General features: G+C 37.1%; 2 protein-coding genes across 5 annotated transcripts in view; both read left to right on the top strand.

Moving 5' to 3' along the window:
- The first annotated feature begins 5,205 nt into the window (after nucleotides 1-5,205).
- Nucleotides 5,206-7,681, top strand: LOC128890913 (NAD kinase 2, mitochondrial). 2 transcript variants are annotated; one of them, XM_054149923.1, is made up of 6 exons: nucleotides 5,206-5,409; nucleotides 5,850-6,147; nucleotides 6,254-6,577; nucleotides 6,659-6,740; nucleotides 6,822-7,086; nucleotides 7,146-7,681. In XM_054149923.1, the coding sequence occupies exons 1-6, from the start codon at nucleotides 5,376-5,378 to the stop codon at nucleotides 7,376-7,378; spliced, it is 1,236 nt and encodes a 411-aa protein (XP_054005898.1). In that variant the 5' UTR covers nucleotides 5,206-5,375; the 3' UTR covers nucleotides 7,379-7,681. The 2 variants fall into 2 exon arrangements, with proteins under 2 accessions (XP_054005898.1, XP_054005899.1); XM_054149924.1 differs by having other exon boundaries at nucleotides 5,207-5,405.
- Nucleotides 7,682-9,024: 1,343 nt separating this feature from the next.
- Nucleotides 9,025-20,106, top strand: part of LOC128891452 (diacylglycerol kinase 1) — a 136,981-nt gene continuing 125,899 nt past the window's right edge. For all 3 annotated transcript variants that reach the window (XR_008460831.1, XM_054150941.1, XM_054150942.1), the window contains exon 1: nucleotides 9,025-9,284. The gene's annotated coding sequence lies outside the window, so the exon portion shown is untranslated. The remainder of the gene's footprint in view (nucleotides 9,285-20,106) is intronic.

Genomic DNA, 20,106 nt, shown 5'->3' on the forward strand with positions numbered 1-20,106 from the left:
AGGGACAATTACATTTCTAATTAAAGGCTTTGTACTCCACCACTTCTGTAAATATATCACTGCTCTCATGTATAGCAAAGGAGGAAGAGCTTCCCTGAACTGGATGACAGTGTTAGGCCAATTGTATGGCTATCGAGTAACCAGATCTAAAATTTTGATAGTGGAACGCTGTTAGATTTCGTTAAATCTAAGATAGACGAGGTTAGACAGTGAAAGAAAGAAGGTAAAATAGAAATGAAAAAGAGAACGATACCTAAAGATACCAAATACCTGAGACCAATGATCACCCAACCATAAATCATAGTTTTCAAACCTACGTCTCTTGATGAACCATGAAATTTTACAATACCGCCATAATTGTGAATGCAAAATAGCGAGCAAGGTTTCTTCGGAAGTCCTACAGTCATACACAGAAAAAGATGGATGATTCAAGGCTTTATTTATATCCTCGCGGACATTATTTCTCCGTGTAAATACGGAACACTTTTTCATCGTTGCATTATTTCATAGTAACAATAATCGCAGACAACCTCGAGCGAGGTGTTATTTTAAAATAGGAAGTGAGGGTTTCCGTGCGCAGGCATTCCAAAGGTATGTAGGAAACGATTCGACACGCTTAGAAATTCGCGGTGGCTACCAGAAATGAGCAAGATTCTTGTTCGGAATAAAAATAGGCAGCTTTAAACTCGTGTTTTGTTCGACACAAATTGCAATTCGATTTAGAAAATGAAATTATATTTTGTTCTTCGATTTAACAAGCACGGGTTATTGGGTTTAACGAAAGAGAATAGTTAAGAATTTTCCAAACGTGAATTTAAGATTTTATTTTTTAATGAAACACACGTGAAATTTGCCAAAGTTTTCATTTTTTGCTTACTTAACCCATTTTTTTTCTGATCCCTGCATTCTTCAGGTTCAGCACACAAAAATTATATAGAAAACTATTCCCAATTTTGGAGCACCAATAGATCGAGTACCCCTCGCATAAAAATCTCGCTCATCTCTGGCTAGCGTCGCGTTTATTACTCTTATTTCCTGACTGGCGCCAGCTGATCGTCGTCGTATGGGATTCGCGCAATTAAAGATTCAATTCCGCACGAAATTATAGTTATCGAGTCTGTGGAAAATGACGTCTTATTATAGGTCTGCGAGTGTTCGCCCCCCCCCCCGGTCGTCGACGACTTCCTTCAATCATCGTGGCGCACTCACGAAAAATTCCACGATCATTGTCTGCCAAGACGAGAAGTAAAATGTAGCCGAAGTCGTAACGCATAGCACGCCACAACAGGAAAATATTTGAGAGAGATACTTCTTCCGAGACTGGAGATAATAAGTACATAATAAGCGACCTTTCGATCCGTCAAAGTATTCTTCTCTAAAGCTAATAATCGAGCCAAAAATAGATTCTCCACGCTTCAATGTTCACTGCTAATCATCTCGGACGTCATTCGAGGAAATTGGTGGAACGATCACTCCAAAAAATGATTAAGACATAAACTTCATTTACACCTTTGACATTTTCTGCATTTGGCCCTATCCCTTTCCTTATTTTATTAAACACAGTATTCTTCACAATACTGTTCTCTCTCGTTTTCTACTATTTTTTTAATGATTTCCTTCATCCCCTCCTCTCTTTCATTACATTATTCCTCAGAAAATAAACGTTATTTACCATTTAATTTATCAAGAATATTTGGCATCATGTCCATAAAGTGAAATCTAAACGAATCTAAAAAGCAAAATCTGAAGAATAATACACTTTTGACATTTCGATTCTGCATTTAGCCCTGTCACGTTAAATCCACCACGCAATAGCTCCAACGAGGCAAAGTTATCATCCTTTAAGGTGGATAACTTCGTGACCCATTTCACGTGGGACAACCGCCAGGTTTGCGGTAAGATCGATTGGTTAATGAGTTCTAATAACTTTTGCACGAAGGAGGAGGCATCGAACAGGCCAACACGAAACATCAATCTTCGTGCATTGCATAAATTAACTTCGTGTAACGATCGAATCCAATGCGGGTTGAAAGGAGATTCGTCGTATGCAAAGTGACGATCGATTTTAGAGACCGCCAGGTGAATTATGCTCTCGTTGGCCGATGTTATGGCTGACAAAGGCACGCTTGGTATCGTCGGCGTCGTCATCCGTGTGTTTTACGAGTCGACGTAATAATCAAACGATCCAGAAAGTTACAAACTATTACGATACACGTGTACACCGCTCGAGAGCACCGGGATCGATTGTTCTATTCTCTTCGAACGCAAATACATAAACCAAACTCGTTATCAATCTTCGAACGATTAGAATCCAGACACGCGGTCGGTTGCGTGCTGAATGCAGAGACTTCAATGCGCCTTTGTACACCTCCGTGTTTCCTTTTTTTAATACAATTTCTACCCTCGGAAATTCGTTATCATCGTGGCATTACTATACACGTTGCCCAGGTGAAATATTATCGCGATACAAAAGAGGGCGAGGTTTATTTGTTCGCTAGAACAATCATTTATAACTCTTGTTGTTTTTAAACTTAACAAATCCATATTAGAGATCTTTTAAAGATCCTAAATGCCTAATAAATGGTTAATAAATATAGCTACATTGTCCCCAGTTCTTCGTGCCACAAAGATGCAACCTCGACGCCGAAGACGAACAACAAGAAACAACAGATGACTCTCGAGTTCAGTAATTATACCGAAGCGAAAGGTGGATGGTTCCGATCGAACCTTGAACATTCACGCGAAACGATTTTCTCGCGATGCACGCTCGTCCCGTACACATACTCTGTTGCACAACCTGCCCGGAAACGCTTTATTGGTGGTTAATTATTTGCATTGTTATCTCGCGCCGACATAACGGTTATGGAAATTCCGTGAAAAAAAGAAGAAACGAAATCGTCTTTCGAAGTATCGCTAATACTTCGCTATTAAACGAAGCGGTTTCGAGAAACCTTTTTGTTACTGCGAACAGCTCGCCAAAATGTTGATTTTTGGAACACGGTGGCGTTAATTACATTTCTTTTTTGGAGCTTGTAATAGCAAAATATGAAGTTAACCAAAAAGAATTATTACTTAGAAGATTATTATAGACGTAGAATTATTATTATACTCTTGCAATTATCATGGCCATCAGGTTGAGACTTAGGTTCTTTATCTGTATAAATAGGTCCATTGTAGTTTCATGGGGATTAAGTTCAGGACTTCGAAGATTGATATTTCGACCTAACAAAAAAAAAAAAAGAAAAACAAAATTGGCAAATATTTCTACTCAAACTATTGGGTTGTCCGGAAGGTCCATGTCGATTTTTGGTAGATGGTGTAGGTCTGAATATATCGAAGTGGTGTAAAACAAATAACATGCATACATCCCTTAAAAGGTGGAAAGGTTGTGGAACAAAATGGCACCTATGTAATTCAACAAATATATATTAAAATTCAAACATGTTTCTGAATGTTTCTTAGAAATTGGCACGAACTTTCTGGACAACTTAATAGAATTATAAACGAATGGATATAAAATATAATTATCTAATGCTTTACTGTTTATTAAGAATAGTCCTATAGATTATTAACCATTTTAACGAATCAATCAACGATTACAAAACGTAAAATCAATTACGCTTTTCGATTACTGATAATTTCCAATCCTCCACTTTGAATCGTACCGCAAAATATCCATTAACCGTACGTGTTCATCGAGCCGTCAACTTTTATCGTCAGATAGGCGTTACGAGTTCTCACACTCGTCTAAATCAATCAAATCAAACGGCACGCGCAATCGACGCCGATAATCATTCTGCTTTTGCGCTTGAATCGCTTCTTAATGAAAATTGCACACGCGAATTATTTGTTATTTGTTTTTTTTTTCCCGCGGATGTTTACGTTCGACGAACGATAGAAAGGATTTCATTGGTCGTGGAAGCGCGCGTTCTTACGCGCTCCCTATGATTCATTTATGACGTTATAAAATTGCGAGATCCTTGTGACTCACGTGCGAGGATAGGTCTCGCACGATTAATTTTACTTTCAAAACGGTTCTATGCACGGCTGCGTTAGCGCTGCCAAGATAATCGGGATTATAAACTATCTCAATGGTTGTCACGACAATATAAATTAATTTGTTTCAATAATATATGATAGAAATTTAAATCATAAGGAAACTCGGAGTCGCGTAGTTCGCGGTTTGGTAAATGAGTATTGAAATAGTTTTTTATGCGAATGGAAATATTATTGCCTTTCGTCCCGGATCTGCTGGTTAGGCTCACCAGTAAAACTTATCTAACAGATCTTAGACTTAACGCGATTAGTCGTTTCAAGTACCTCTTCAAATTAATTATGTATTAGTAAATTATCAGCTAAGTGGAGACTGTTCAAACAGCTACCAGGATCCAGAAATAGAAACGAAACATTTGCTTTTTGTATGGACTAAGTAATTCCTGTTCTCGCCACATTTTTATAAAACTTTGGCACACATGTTTGATGGTAAAAGGGTATTGGTGAGTCGCAGAGTTGATTGTAAAATGACTGTTGTTAAACACCTGGTATACAAGTACGTCATTGATCGATAACTTGAAAAGACTGCAGCTCTTAAGTTTCGGCTGTCTGGTATTTATTTCAAATTTCATCAATGCATTTATATATTTACGAAGAATAAAAAATAATTAATTCAAAGGTATCGGTAGCGCCATTGGTGGTAAAACTCCCAAGTTTGTAGTGAAAATAGTTCCCAGTGTTTCTATTAGATGGCGTTATTTACTAAAGAGTCGGTAATTATTGCTAAAATTAAAGAACTATTCGTACAAATAGAATATCAGATATATCAACACTATATCATAGCGTTATAAGTCAAAGAATCGTATTAATTATGCATTTGTGACAAAAACGGAATAATTTATTAAAAAATATCGGATGCGCCATCTATCAGAAAGATTAAGAACTATTTTCACTACAAACTTGAGCACTTTACCACCGATGGCGCCACTAAAATTAATTTTAGTATTATTGTACTTATTAGAATTATTAGAAAAAATAAAGATCGTGAGACCACAGACAAACTCCGTCGAGATTGTCAGAAGCTGCGTTTGATTGCCAAAATAAATAAAGAATTTTAATGCCCGTCATTATGGGGAATCCCTATAAATAAATATACCAGAAACTACGTATTGTGTAGTACACTGTACAGTGGACGTCTAGAAAGACGATTACAGTGCCACGATTGTCGTATCCCATAAAACATGAATGGCCTCTGATTTTGAAAGGAGTGTCCAGGAGGCCTTGACGGGGAGGTTAGGAACGTTGCACTGTAATTTTATGCCTTTTTTTTTACATTGTCATTCATATAGTTTTATTAGATAAACTTTGTCGAGCAGTATGCAATGACGACGTTCAGCCATCTTCGAAGATCTGTTAGTAAGTCAATTTTTACCATTTAGTTTTGTCGATGACAGCGCGTAATCATCAACTTTGATGACAACTCTCAAAACAAAAGATAACTTTCGATAATAACTTCGATATGCATTAATTTAATCTGAATAGTTCGTATCGAGACTCGACTATTACTCATTTATTGGTGAATGTATTATAGTTGGAACATCAAAGTTCTATACTTCGTATTTATTTTGCAAAACTCAAAAGCGGAGAATTAAACGATTGTTCAATTGTATCAATTAAAACGTTTGAGCGAATAATAAAACTAATAATAAAGTAATTTGAACCCTTCTTACTGAAATCAAAATAAAATATTCTGTCGTTAATGTGTCATTAGTATCGTGGAAAGTGATTTAAAAACTAATTTCTCTAATACATACAAGTATTTATTTATAAATACAAAGATCTGAATAAAATTTCAGAAGCTTTGCAATTTTTACTACCAAGCAAGTATAATGTTTGTACAAGCCTTCAGCTATTCCTACGAAATGAATCAACCTTTGTACCAAAACGTGTGCTTATTGTGGCAAAATTGTCTCGGTATTATTTTGAAAAATTACGAGAACCAGACTTGACCGAAGAGCAATTAAAATTAAAACTGTTGGAAAGAGGATCTGATTATGAGGCTATGTTGGCTAGTCATATTGCAACAAAAAATGTGCAGCATCAAGTGATCAATGAGCTGAGAAAGATGAATATAGAATATAAAATAATAAACAAGTAAATATAATTTGAACAAATATTTTTACTCAAATAGTTTGATCTTAAACAATGAAGAATGAATATATGGATTACTACATTATTTATTCATAGTGATGTCTTACAGACAAAATCTTGACCAATCAAATTTTACTTGGGCTGATTTAATTCTTCCAATTGGTGGTGATGGCACATTTCTTTTGGCAGCTAATTTAATATATGATAACCAAAAACCAATAATGGGTATTAATTCATATCCTGAATGGTCTGAAGGATTTCTTATGCTACCATCAAAATACACAAGGAGCATACCTGAAATTTTTGAAAGGTTAAAAGCAGGCTATTATCGTGTGGTAATGAGAAGAAGAATTAGAACAACATTAAAGGGAGATGGCATCTGGGAAGCTCCTTTTCATACACATGAAAAAGGTCGTGTTGCAGGTGGCGAAAAGTAATAAAACTAAACCACTTTTTTTGCATAATATCCATTAAACATGTTTCCATCCATAAACTTATTTTTTATTATTTAAAGATTTTATACACAAGACATGCAGAAAGAAGCACCAAATAGTCTACCAAAAGAGAGACGATTACCCTGGTTAGCATTAAATGAAGTTAGTTTTATTTGCGTTCAATGTCAGTCTACTTTATGAGTTGCTAAATATTAACAGAATTCGGTTGTTCTTTATACCTAGATTTTTATAGCAGAGACATTATCAGCTAGGACAAGTGACTTGCTCATTAAAATAGATGAAGAAGAAAAGTATCAGAGAATGAAAAGCTCTGGTTTATGTGTTAGCACTGGAACAGGGTCAACATCTTGGCATAAGTCGATAAATAGTGTCAATTCGCAGATAGTACGCGAAATTTTGAATCTTATAGATGAAAAACGGGAGTTTAGTAACGAGGAAATAACAAAAATTTGCACCATCTTTAACAGTAGTTTACGTTTTGATCCTGGTAGGTACACTTGATAATATGATCATAAAGTGAGTATTAATTTCCAGTTTATATTTCAGAGGACTTAAAAATGTGTTATGCTATAAGAGATATGATAATAACTAATCACCGACCTATACCAAAGTGTCTGCATTCGCGCGGATTTTGTCGTACGTTAACAGTGAGATCGCAGTGTTTCGATGGCGGACTTGTTCTCGACGGTGGCATAGCCGTTCCTTTTAATTTTGGGGCAACAGCAGTATTAGAGATTTATCCCGAAGATTCCTTGCGATCTTTAACCTTCGAAGATTGACGGTTATAATGGTCACGGATGAAATTGAATTAAACTCGCAAAATATTGTGGGGTATAGGTGACTGCAGCATAACATGCTGAACAGAAGAATTAAAAACAAAAATATGTAACAGTACCTTTGTACCTTATAACTATTTAAAGCGATGGAGAAAAGACGAATGTTTTTATTTCAAATGGGCATTTACTTCAATATTTAGTAGAATTAAAGATTATTATATTAGAAGAAACAACCCATGTTCTCCCCTGTGTGTTTCCACTGTCATTATTTTATATAATATTGAATAAAATGTTTTGCAATTCGTATGACCGTGTAAATGTTCTCAAAACCTATTTTTTCCTTACCCTATACATTTTTTTTTTTTTTATAGAACTAGTCTTGTTTTAAAAATGTTTAAACTCACAGTTTCTCTTGTTCTCACTATTTTCTTCATGTGAATAGCTATCTATTATTATAAAACAGCCCACGATAAACGTTTTCAAGCTATGGTTTGTAAGGTTTGTAATACCAAATCACCGTAACAAGTTGGTCCTCGAATAGTTTCTATTTTTACTGTTAAATGGCGCCATATAAAGTGTTTTTTTTTACCGACATTATGGTAATGTACCGATAGGTCGGTAAAAAGACTATAAATGGCGCCATCTAACAGTGAAAATAGAAAACTATTCAAAGACACTTGTTACGTTGATTTGGTACTACAAACCATAACTTGAGAACGTTTATCGTGGGCTGTCTTTTAAAGATAGATATATGCTGTCGCGATTTTTTTTGTAGCACTTTTTATGCTTAATAATTCTTCCGAATATTGTTTACAGATATCCGACAAGTAGTTCTGGAGATTAGCCCGAACAAACAGACAGACGTCCACCAGGGACTTTATTTTATACTATGCAGAGATATGTATGAACATAATTATCGTTGCTGGAAGTATTTAAGGAAATAGAAAAGGAGGAACGTGACGATCTTTAGGTAAAACGATTAAAAATTTTCTTGTAACATTATAGCAATTCAATCGAATGTCACGAACATATTTTTGGCGGGTAAATCTAAAAGTCTGATGGCGACATTCTATAAAACATCTTGTTCCGATAGATCCTTTCTTATACAAAATTAAAATTTGAACTATGAGAATGGAAAGAGAGATTACTATTAGATTTAAATGAGAGATTTATTCGAATTAGCTCTTGTTTAGCAACCTAATTTTACCCTTTATAACGAAGTTACCTATTATTTTCGTCTTTAAAATCTAATTCTATTACAATATGTACGTTTATTCGATCGACCAGTTACATATCCGTGATTCTAATTTCCGTTTGATAAACGGCGGGTAAACAGCCGTCGGACATCTACTATTCAAATAAAATTTTACACATTTCTGAAGTTAGAACTTCGTCTTTATTCAAATTTCCCTTTCACTTTTTATATAATTATTTGGGTTTATCGACCATTACATCGTACGATTCTTTTTCTAAAGCAAAGCACACTGTGGTATATGGAGGGTTGGCCGAAAGTGAAGTAGATTAATAGAAAAAGTGATTAAAGCGTTCTCGGCAGTGCGCACGCATTTGAGTGACGATAGATGCATCGGTGAGTCTGTTCGATGAGGATGGCGCTAGTGGGGAAGCCACGACCGAAATCGCTGAGAGTCAGTCAGTTGGTCTCGCGCTTTACGCGTGTGCGTATCTAGTTTTCGCGTTTCGTTCGTTCGGTCGGTATATCGTGGTTCGCGTTCGCGTATTCGTTATCAGGACGATTGTCAACGGCCACTGTGACGACAGATTATCTCCTCCGCGGTTGAGTAATTCTCAAACTGTGATTTGCATATCAACGGAGCGACGCCGGTCCAGGACGATGCCGGAGACGTAAAGGACGCGACGAAAGCGTCTGCGACAGGATGATGCAGAAATGGTAACTCAGAATGGTTCCTCCAGTGGTTCCTTTATTTTAAAATACCGCTTTACACTGATACATAGAGTTATGACATCATTTATATAGGTGGAAAGTAAAGACTAATTATTGAATGTAGGTTTTTCTTTATTTAGAGGTCCTATAAATATTTGATTGGTAGACAGCCTGGAATCTATTTTCAATATAATTCACGAGAAGAATTGATTGATGTTAGTATGAATTGAGCAATTGTATTGCAGTGGGTGTAGAATGTATTCGTACATCGATCAATTTCCCAAAAAACTTTTGTGTGAAATTGTAGTTTCTTAACTTCTTTTTTTATAATCAATGATATTTTACATATTCTCGGAAGTCTCTAAGATAGATATAGTCCAAACAACATTTACAAGTTTACATAATTTGTGAAATCAACAAAAAAATGTGAAAAGTGTGTAAAAGCATAGAAGCAATAAGTATTTGTACGATTTTTATGACGAACCATTTACAGTAGAGTTTCTAACGTAAACACATTAGTTTATTGCTCCGTACGAATGAAAAAACATCAATTTTCCAGTAAAGTACTTTTAAAAATGGCTCTAATAGAGAAATTGAAGAAGATCCCACTTCGAATAACTAATAATTTAATTAATTTAACGCTTAGAAGAGTTACAATAATTATAAAATCAAAAGGAAGTTTTTAATGAAGTTTTAAACATTAAACAGTTGTGCGAATACTTATTGCTTCAATATTTCTATCGATTAATTGTTTTGTTCTTGTTAATTTTATAACTTACATAAATAGCTATTTTTTTGTAATCTATCTATTCTAGAGATTTCCGAGAATATGTAGAATGTCATTGTTTATCCAAAATAAGCTAATAAATTACAATTTTACATAGTTTTTTGGGAAATTGGTCGGTGTACGAATACTTTCTGCACCCACTGTGGGTTGTCCAGAAAGTTCGTGCCAATTTTTAAGAAACATTCAAAGACACGTTTGAATTTCGATATTTATTTATTGAATTATATATGTACCATTTTGTTTCACAATTTTTCCACCTCTTAAGGAATGTCCACATGTTATTTGTTTTCAACCATTCCGATATATTTAGACCTGTACCGCCTACTAAAAATCGGCATGGACTTTCCAGACAACCCAATATTTTGAAGTACGTTTGAAATAGAACCCATAATAGGGATTTATAGGAAACAAAATTGAAAAAGAATTCGGAGTGCATTATGTGAAATGTTAAATCGTGTATTAATCTACTTTCTATGCGTACTATCTTTGAGTGAAAATACAAGCCAGTTGCAAAGTTTCTTTTTTTAAGAATTCATTTATTTATTCGAATGGATGACAATTCGCATTTTTGCGTGTATTTCTCGACTGTCAGTTTAGGGATGTATCTTTAAATGCGCGCGTTGCGTTTGCTTCTAAAATAAAAATTAACTCGCAGATCTTCACCGGTTATAGTCTAGAACGGTGTTTCGCTAACTAGGGGCGCCACCCCCCAGAGGAATGCTTTGCATTCTGATACACATTTATCTGAACAGATTTTTGCAATCGATCTTTTGAATTTCTATATTTAAAAAATAAATGATTGGTACCAGACGAAAATGGAATATAAAATTAGACGATAAACCAACGTTCCCAAGCGTATAAATGAAAAATCGAGAATTTGCGCACGAAATCGTTCTTTTCTCTCCTACTGGTGTTCTATGAACGAGGTTTAATTCAGTTCAAGTAATAATTCCTGTACGATATACTTTAATAGCTGGCAAAGCGAAAACACGAATCCGATCTTGATTGATATCGATTCGAAACGATGAATTTTATTGACGAAAGATTGTAAGATTCGTAGCGGAATCGTCAAACGTCTGACGGTTCTTCGAGCCCGACGAGCTTTCGATTCGAAGTCGAAGGAAACAGACGTTTTGATAAATCGTCACTTGTGTCTCCCGCTATTCGTTTCTCGTTTATTCGTCTCGAGACGTATCGGGGTCGCACGATTCGACGTCTATCCCTTATCCTTTGGGCGAGATCCTTTTGACCTTCGACCTTCCCCAGGCGACATGCATATCACCTATCAGTGTATTAGTGTACATGATGGTGCAACTAGAAATTTTACAAATCTATGTAGAGGCTTCAGTTTCTACTCCTGTGAGTTTTCGAATGTATTTAACGAAAATTAGATACTCGATTAAAAAAGAAGAGACTCGGAAGACAATTTTCTGCATTAGTATATATTGATCTAGACTGACAATTAATATCTGCATACTGTTACTAGGTTTTATATATTTCTCCATTTATAGAAAATTTGAATTTGGAAAAAATCACAGAGTGAATGGAATACGCAAGAATGTAAAAATCATTGAAAGTAAAGATCGTATTATTAAATTTGCAGAGTAAAGTAAATTCGTAAAGTAAAAAATAGGTTCAATTTTTTGTGGGTTCGTTTGCAAAGATTTTATTTTGCACAAAGATCCGTAGTCTAATAGTGAGTCTTGACTGTTTAAAAAAATTGAACATTTTAAGTGGACGACACCATGAATAAATGTCTAGTAGGTGAACATTGGAATTAAAAATTAGATACTATAGGCCCCGTAAAGTATAAAGTGTTGAAATATAAATTCTTTAAAGTATAAATACTTTGACTGTCTTTTTAATACCTTTTGCCTCCATTTGCCACGCTACTGGGTGTACAGAATTATACGTATGGCGACTAGTGGTCAGGATCCTCCTGGTTTTCCGTAAAAGACGGGATACTGTGGTTTCGAATGCATTATCGCTGCGAAAGCGGAGTCCCGCGCTCCCCCTTCTTTGCACGCAGACGTCCGTTTCGCGGTAACTTAGTTTGAAACTAGTCCTCGTCGCCTTTTCCTCCAGGGAATTTTTAACGTTGCAGCGAGGAAACTTTTTTCCACTTGTGCACATTCAAAGGGACTCGCGCGAATTTAATTATTAATAGAGTTACGCATGTAAATTAGCAAGGACCGAGGCTATTCCATATTTTTGCACATTGATCTGAGTTACATTTTATTTTCGTTTTCCTTACATTCCTCGAATATTTTTCAACAATTCCTCCCAAGAAATTGTTCTTAAAAGTTTCGAAAAATAACAGTATTATACTATTCGTTTGGAAACTGTGCATAGGGTTCAGAGATCAGGTGATTCTTTTTCTTTCGTCGTTTAAAAAAAATTCCCTACCGTCTGGAAATTTCTGAAAATTCACGCAACCTTCTTTAAACGTACGAAACTCGCGAAGATCTTTACGCGCACGAGTTTCTCGCGAGAAACTTGTCGCTCGATGGGAATACTTCTAAGCAGTTTAAATTCTTTCGCGTGCCGCGAGATTAGCTCGACCGTTGAAACTCGACGAGGAAACTGAATATTTATGTGAAATACCGTTTAATATTGATCCGCGGAAGGGCTGCAATTGGCCGTAAAGAGCGATATTATACATCGTGAATAAACTTTACGTTATTCAGTGCAAAATTGAAATGATATAGCCTCGTACTTATTTTAGTGTTTGTGGAATAGTCTACGCTGGTAATTTAACATTTTCGATCACACTTATTTAATACTCTTAAAAACATTCTACCAAATATTTCAAGATACGTTAATAAATTTAAGGAAAAAGTCAATTTAATAAGGTATTTGTACTACTTACGAATATTGTATGGGTAATTGCAGTTGAGTTGTGGTTTTTAAAACGTTTCTTGTTAAACTGTCTTAATTATAAGATTGTACTCGTAAGGAAGATAGTTTAAAATTGCAGAATTCATGGCTTCGTGTTTGTTTGAACCGAAATAGAGTTTAATCGAAACGGATGTCTCAGAACAGTTGTGAATCTCACGTGTCGGGCTCATCGTTAGCGACGCCCTTGGGTTTGTCTTCTCGAGCGAAAGACTATTAATCCGACGTTGGCATTATTTCAAGAGCAACTTCTGCTTTTCATTTGCAAATGGTTTAGGTTTTGTTGCGTCGCGACGTTTCGCTCGACGGACAGTCCTTAGAGCCACTCCTTAGAGCTTTAATCTTCCTTTACTTATCTGATATTTTTTTTTCATTTCGTTATCTCATCATTTCCCGACAGAAAAAGTTTGATTTTCCACGCTCTAAGTTCTTTTAACGCGTGGTCCAAGTTCCTGAATCGACTCCATTTGGTAGTATTGAGTTATCCTAAACTTAAAAGGATTATTGAAAGGCCTCTGTACACATTTCGACGCACATTTGTATCCCGATAACAATAATAAGTTTAAAAACACGAGCGTAGAAAAATCCAAATTTAATTTCCCCTTCTTAAATACCAACCCTGTTTTTTTAGAAAATTCCCAAAATGCTGCTTCCAAGCATATTTTTAATCAAAATTCGTCCACTAACATCTCGCGAAGTACGTCGACGATCTTTTCAATAATTTCTTGGGCGAACGGTTGATGCATCGTGCATAGTCGTGACAAATGATCGTTGCTATGAGAGTAGACGAGCAATACGTTTCCCCCGAGCGAAATTAATGCAAGAAGACGCAGGAGACTTATGAAACGTTTTGACGCGTTCCAACAGGTTGTTGGTACTCTCGCTTATTTTTCTTCTCCTAAATCATCGAAGATGGTTACGCACAACTCCCTCCAAACCCCTCCTCCCTCGCACTCGTATGACGATATTGTTTCTATTCTGGAATTGCTTCGGCGAGGTACTGGGAACAGGAATAAATGTACTGCTCGAAAGGAGCGTGATACAACTCCGGATAATTTTAGCCGTTTTACGACTCTTTTGCGATAAAATGAGATTCATGTGAAACGAAGTTGACGACTGCTTGGGTAGTGCATACGTTGGTCTCTAATAAATTACGCATCTCCAGCGGACGAGTTACGTCGAACGCCTCCATATTTCTCGCTATTTAATATTATAGACGTGGCGTTGGAGCTGGTTGACGTAACAGCTGGGAAAATCGCGTGGTTATGTGTCTCGCGGTGAACAGTTGAAGAAAAGGGAAATTCAACTGCACACTGCATAGAAAGACAAAAGAATAGCGTCAACAACTTACTAATAACGTTTTCGCTTGTTTAATATTTAAGTCTATGTCCTGTATCGCCAACTAAATGAAACGCTAGGAATATACCACATGACCCCAACAACTTAATTGAAAATTATAAATGTGACTGTACACTTTGTTGAAAAGAAGTGAACATTTTGTGAAAATAATCGAGACTGAAATTTCTCTTTAAAGTCGTTCCATTATTATCGATGCTCTTAGCCCAACTTTTGTAAACAATTATCGTAACGAAAAATTAATTCGAAAGATATAGTTTTATGATCTTCTGCAAAAACGATTAGATACTGAAAAGTAGAACCGACGTTCGATAACGAAGTGAATTGAATACTTTGAAACTTTTTCATTCGGAAATATTGTTTCTTCGGCACGTCTTTGAGGAGTTACACCCCTTACTTAATGACACGAGTCATAATTAATCGAAGGCTTGACAGCTGCGATAACTCTGGCTAGAAGATCAAAGGATTAAGATAGCTCGTAAAACTGCGGCAAAAGTCGCGTAAAGATTTTATGCAGTTTTCCAGCGCTTCTAATCCTTTGAGACCTCTGTTAGACCGTTATCCTCAAAGTAATTTTTAAATATATCCTCGAACCTATTTACATCGTATCCCTTTATTTTCAACATTTCTCCTATTTCTGCTCGTGAATTTCAACCGTGTTCCGTTACGCACATAACTCATCGCGCTTTTGATTTAGGTTTTCATTACCCTTCCAAACATTTCTTCTTTCCGTTCGTCGAAAGCCCCCGGTGAGATTTAAGGTTTCTGGCGAAACGTCGTGGTGCATTTCTCGAATCTCTTATTCATCGGAAAAATACATTTATTAGCTCAATCTGGTCCGAATGTTTTAATTTAGTTTGTCCATTTATCGATTCATTCGTGCCCGTAGTGTTGTTTTTAACGAAAACCAGGCCGAAACAATCTATATTGTTACTACAATATCAACCGTGTATTGAAATCAAGTGTAATTTTTCGGGACAACCAATCAATGGTGGCTACAAAATTTCAATTAAATTTAAGAATATTTTAAACTCTAATTCCATTGTGTTTTATAAACACAGGCTGCGTTCATGAAGCCAGTTTATAGACTAAAATCGATATCTAAATAAACAACATAGAAAGAGCTACCGATCTCTGGGACATCCTGCAGTTAGCCCTAAGCTTCCCTCATTTTCATTCTTTCCAGATACACAAACTTATCTAAACCTTACCTCAGACAATTTATCGAATAGTTTAAGTTAAAATCTCGAAGCAGTAATTTTTTAACCCTCCCAAATCACCCTTACCATCAAACCCTCCCTTTCTAAAGGACCAAGAGCAGTGGCAAAATTCCTATTGAGTTTCGAAAAACATTTCCAACATCCTCCCCTCGTTCTCTTCTTCTATTCGACCTCCTTCAACACGCTTCTGTAACACTTTCCTATCGCTTCCTCTCTCGGCATCATCCCCTCGCCCAAGGTCAACCAACGTAGGTTACGCGTTACCATAGCGACGCGCAAGTTCTCAGGCTGACGTGTCGCCCGTTTTCATCCCTTGTCCTCGCGCTAATCGCGCCTTTGCACGTCTCGCGACTAGGAATAGGCACACGAGACATACGGAACCGCCGCATAATTTCTGTCAGATCCTGAAGCACGCCCCACGCGAATTCCCCCTTTGAAACCGCTCGAGACCGCCCCGCGCTCGAAGCGTCTCCGCGCTGTTTATTGAAGGAGACGACGATGTTTGCGTTGCATTCGTGTCTACGGTGAATTACTATCCCGTAATTAGATTTCGCGAACTTTAGCGGGGAGAGAACGGAGGTCTTGCAGTTGACGATGTCTCGAGCTTTTCGGGGCGTTAGATCTGGGTGCTAACTCTCTGGAAGACCTCGACTTGGAATTTTTTTGGGTCGAATCGGCGTGATATTAGAGATATTTTAATTCGAAATGTAGGGATACAGAATAAGGGATATTCAAGGTGTTCCGTAACTGGCGGTACAAGCGAGTTGGGGGTGATTCTACGCGAAAAATTGAATCTCGACAAATTTCAAACTTATTTCTTTTTCGAAAATAAAGCGTCATATGAGAAAAATTTATTTTACATTTTCGATTCAATTATTTACGTAGAATCACCCCTTACTCGCTTGTACCACCAGTTACGGGGCACCCTGTAGAAACTATCCTTATACACTTAATAGTATATAGAAGTAACACGAACCTTTGGTTACGATTGGGTACCATCGGTTTAATTAACTCAGAGCTAACCCTATATTAAAAATCGTGGGAATGCCGAAGCTTCCCACAAGAGTTCCACCTCTGTAAAATGACTCCAATGGCGGCTTCCGTTAATCCGATACAAACAAACCGCGTCCAGTAATCGCGAATATTCCTGTAATGAATGGGAACGATTAACGGTCGGCCATGCGACCACTGGTGATTATTAAACGCCATTTAAGTGGACATCCGACAAATATTGTCCCTCGAAGGGACACTGAAAGGGTCACAAATTGCTCGATCGACGTAGACGTTACAACAATTGCAACGTGTAAGGCCGCAACATCCGCAAACCCATTACAGGACGTTTCGCGACACAGGACCTCGAATGAAACACGATTCGACGGCTTCGAACGCGACCAGAGCCATTACTACGGTACCCCAATTGTTGCTGCGCAAATTATCCCTTTCGATGCTGTTGTCGACTTTGCTCGCCACACGGCCCCAGGGGTTGTCTTTGGTCGTTATTCGGGAGATATTGCGCGCGGACAGTGTTCCAGCGAGCTTTCTTTCAAAGGACGTTATTTTGGGATGCTATTTTATTATAAAACGCGAGTGGAATATATCCAACTTCTTTAATTTGGACGAAGTACGATTACACGTGCAAGAACAGGTAAGCTACTTTGGAAGGGTGAAAATTCGAGCTGCCGTTCAACAATTTTTTTTATCCAAAAACAATTGACTTAATGATAAAATACGTTTGCTGGAGTTCATTATACATGTATCGAATAATAGAGAAATAATTTTTATATTGCGTTTTTTTTTAACTAAAATAGCGAATTAAAAATCCTCGTCGTGTAATGGCCCCAGCATCGCTATTTTAATTTAAAAAAATCTGAATGAAAATTATTTCTCTATTATTTAATATATGTACAACACAACCTAGCAAACAGATCTTTCGTGAAGTCGATTGTTTAAAAAAAAAAAAAAAAAAAAAACAAAAAAAAATGGCGAATATAGCTAGTATCGAGTTCTTATTATTATTTTTTCTAAATTCTTCGTTATTGCTCGTACCAAGCAACACTATTTACGGTTAGGTATCGTCACTTTGAGTGTTAGGGCAGTCACGGCGTCGTTTTCATCTCGAAATCGTTAGCAAGGCGCCACGGAACTTTCGACCGCGCTCTTTTAGATTTTCGTTTAACGTTGCCAAGAGTTTCGTAACACAGTGGCTGCCGTGCAGATTCGAGCGAGTGCCATTGACATCGAGAATGCCAACCGACCACCTGTGGAAGCGAACGTTTCAAGCCAAGTCACTGTCATCGCTGGTTGTCGTTCTAACATTGGAATTGTCCCGTGTTCGAGTGTCTAACGCTCGACAGACCAATAAAATCGTGGTAAAAAGGTGCATTTACAAATTGTTGTCGAAGCAACACTGTTCACAGATCACATTTTCTGAGTTTATTGTTATTCCACTTTCTCTGTATTGGATTAATTTTAACTTCTCGTTATGAATCGTTAATTGAAGTTCAGTTGCAATGGCATAGCTGAACATTATTTTAAAGTCCTATATATTCCTACTAATATATACTTTTTCGTAACTTTCTAATGTAAATATCTGTGTCTTTAAGTTTTTATAAATGTCTCCACTTTGCTGGCCGTTCCTACGAACTCTCTTGGAAGTAGTATAGGTCCGTACCGGGTCAGACATACTCCACTGTGCAGACTTCGAAATTGTCTTCAGTATTACAATATTCTTTCTGGTTTCCCGTTCGTTCCTCTTCATCAGTAATACATCAAAGTCCATTTTGTATTAATTATTGGTTTAATTTCAATTCATTTGTGTAACGAGGAGAGTTGTTTGTTTAAAGCTCCAATTGGAAACTCCTTTACTATAGTGACAAACAAATTAGGAACTTTTAGATCATTTTCCAGCAAGCAATTAATTTTCTCATTCGTTTTTTTTTCTAAAATACGCCTTCCATACTACGTTTCAGAACGAAGTAGGTGAAAACTTTTTAAGTATGGTATCGAAGGTGTTCCCCAGCTTGTCGCTCGAATAATCTTGATTCTTGTCTAAACTCGAGGCGCTCGAAAATAGTTTGTGAACTCTAAATATGATTCATTCCACTTATTGGTGTTTTCAAACTTGTTAGACCGTGTTATCATAACTGGCTACCATTGAATAGCTCCACGACTCGGAAGCCGCTCGGTGCTCGTGCCAAAATCGGCCTCGTAGCGTGCTTCCGTTAGACGTGTATCGCGGAAGTTTATCTCGTAACATCTTTAAAGCGGCCGACGTTCAATTGCGACAGCAAACCACGACAAGGTGGATTTTTCAGATAGCGACATGAATTACCCAACGTACGGAATAATAGAATCGCCAGAGACTTTTCCCTCGAAAAATTAATTCAATCGTGTCGCAAACCAAAGTCCAAAACAAGTTTACCCATTTCCGTGTTTACCAAACATCGGGGAAGGAGACGACATCGTGGAACAAAATAGCAACAATAGTTTGCGTCAGGTTTCAATACATTTAGTATCAAATACGTTAAACGTATAAATTGAGCAGTTCAGAATTTTTTCCAAGTTTTAATTGTCGCACAAATTTCAATGAAACTCGATATTTACAATTGCTGGTCTTTTAAAGACATGAATTTCAATAAAACTTCATATTTAAAGGTTACCTCTGCAAGGTTCTTAATTTTTCAGATACATCTCTTGTCTGCAAAAATTCTAAAAACTGTTCAATTAAACTTTAAAGAAACTTTATAAATGATTCCTCTATCATCTCAATTAAAAAAATTAAATAATTAAGTTAATCGCGTTCCCGATACGAGATGCTTCGGTTTTTCTGTATTATTCAGGGTAATAATTTCTGGCAGTGCAGCATTCAATCGAGCACGGTATCGTCAGCGATTTATCTATCGAAACATATTTCTATTATTTCGAATCGGCGTTATCGCGACGATTAATGTCCCCGTTTGGGAATTCGATTCGCGATTCGGCTTTGCCGTCGCGTTGATACCTCGGCAATCAGTCACGACAATCAATCCGCGCGCGACACACGCCCCACGATCGTTCAGTCACGAAATATCGCGTCGCTGTTGCGGCACAATAAGGCTTGATTTACAAACGTACCAGTCGCGCAGCGCAATCACGGGCACAGTCAAATATTGTTCGCCGTCTTTCGAACAAGTTAATCATACGGTGGTTCACGCCTCGATCGCGTTCGTGATCGGCCTTCGGCGACTGTACGACACGCTCATAAATCAAGTAAACACGCCTGACTCGCATTGTTGTCCCAGCACCGTGCTGATTCGATCGACAATGGGGGTATTTAAATTAGGAATCACCATCGATGAGGGGAAAATCTATATATACCGCGCGATATTTCATCGATCCACGGGGCTTGATCGCGTGCTGCTCAACGAGACGCATTCAATTTTCATCAAGTGAAAAGCGCTCGATTGCTGGTTAATGAGCATGGCGATCGATAACAGAGGCTTCCGATAATGCATGATACACTTGGAATATAATTGGGAGAGTTTATGACTTGAGGGAGGCCTATTACTCCTGCTTCGATACCTCTGACTAA

Source organism: Hylaeus anthracinus, unplaced genomic scaffold (genome assembly GCF_026225885.1).
Source record: "Hylaeus anthracinus isolate JK02 unplaced genomic scaffold, UHH_iyHylAnth1.0_haploid 12001, whole genome shotgun sequence".
Taxonomy (NCBI): Eukaryota; Metazoa; Arthropoda; class Insecta; order Hymenoptera; family Colletidae; genus Hylaeus; species Hylaeus anthracinus.

Bases quoted from the DNA above. Each gene is read 5' to 3' on its own strand.
- LOC128890913 (XM_054149923.1), top strand. From the start codon at position 5,376: ATGACGACGTTCAGCCATCTTCGAAGATCTGTTA. The intron at 6,148-6,253 runs GTAAATATAATT...GATGTCTTACAG, and splicing joins GAATATAAAATAATAAACAA to ACAAAATCTTGACCAATCAA. The intron at 7,087-7,145 runs GTAGGTACACTT...TTTATATTTCAG, and splicing joins TAGTTTACGTTTTGATCCTG to AGGACTTAAAAATGTGTTAT.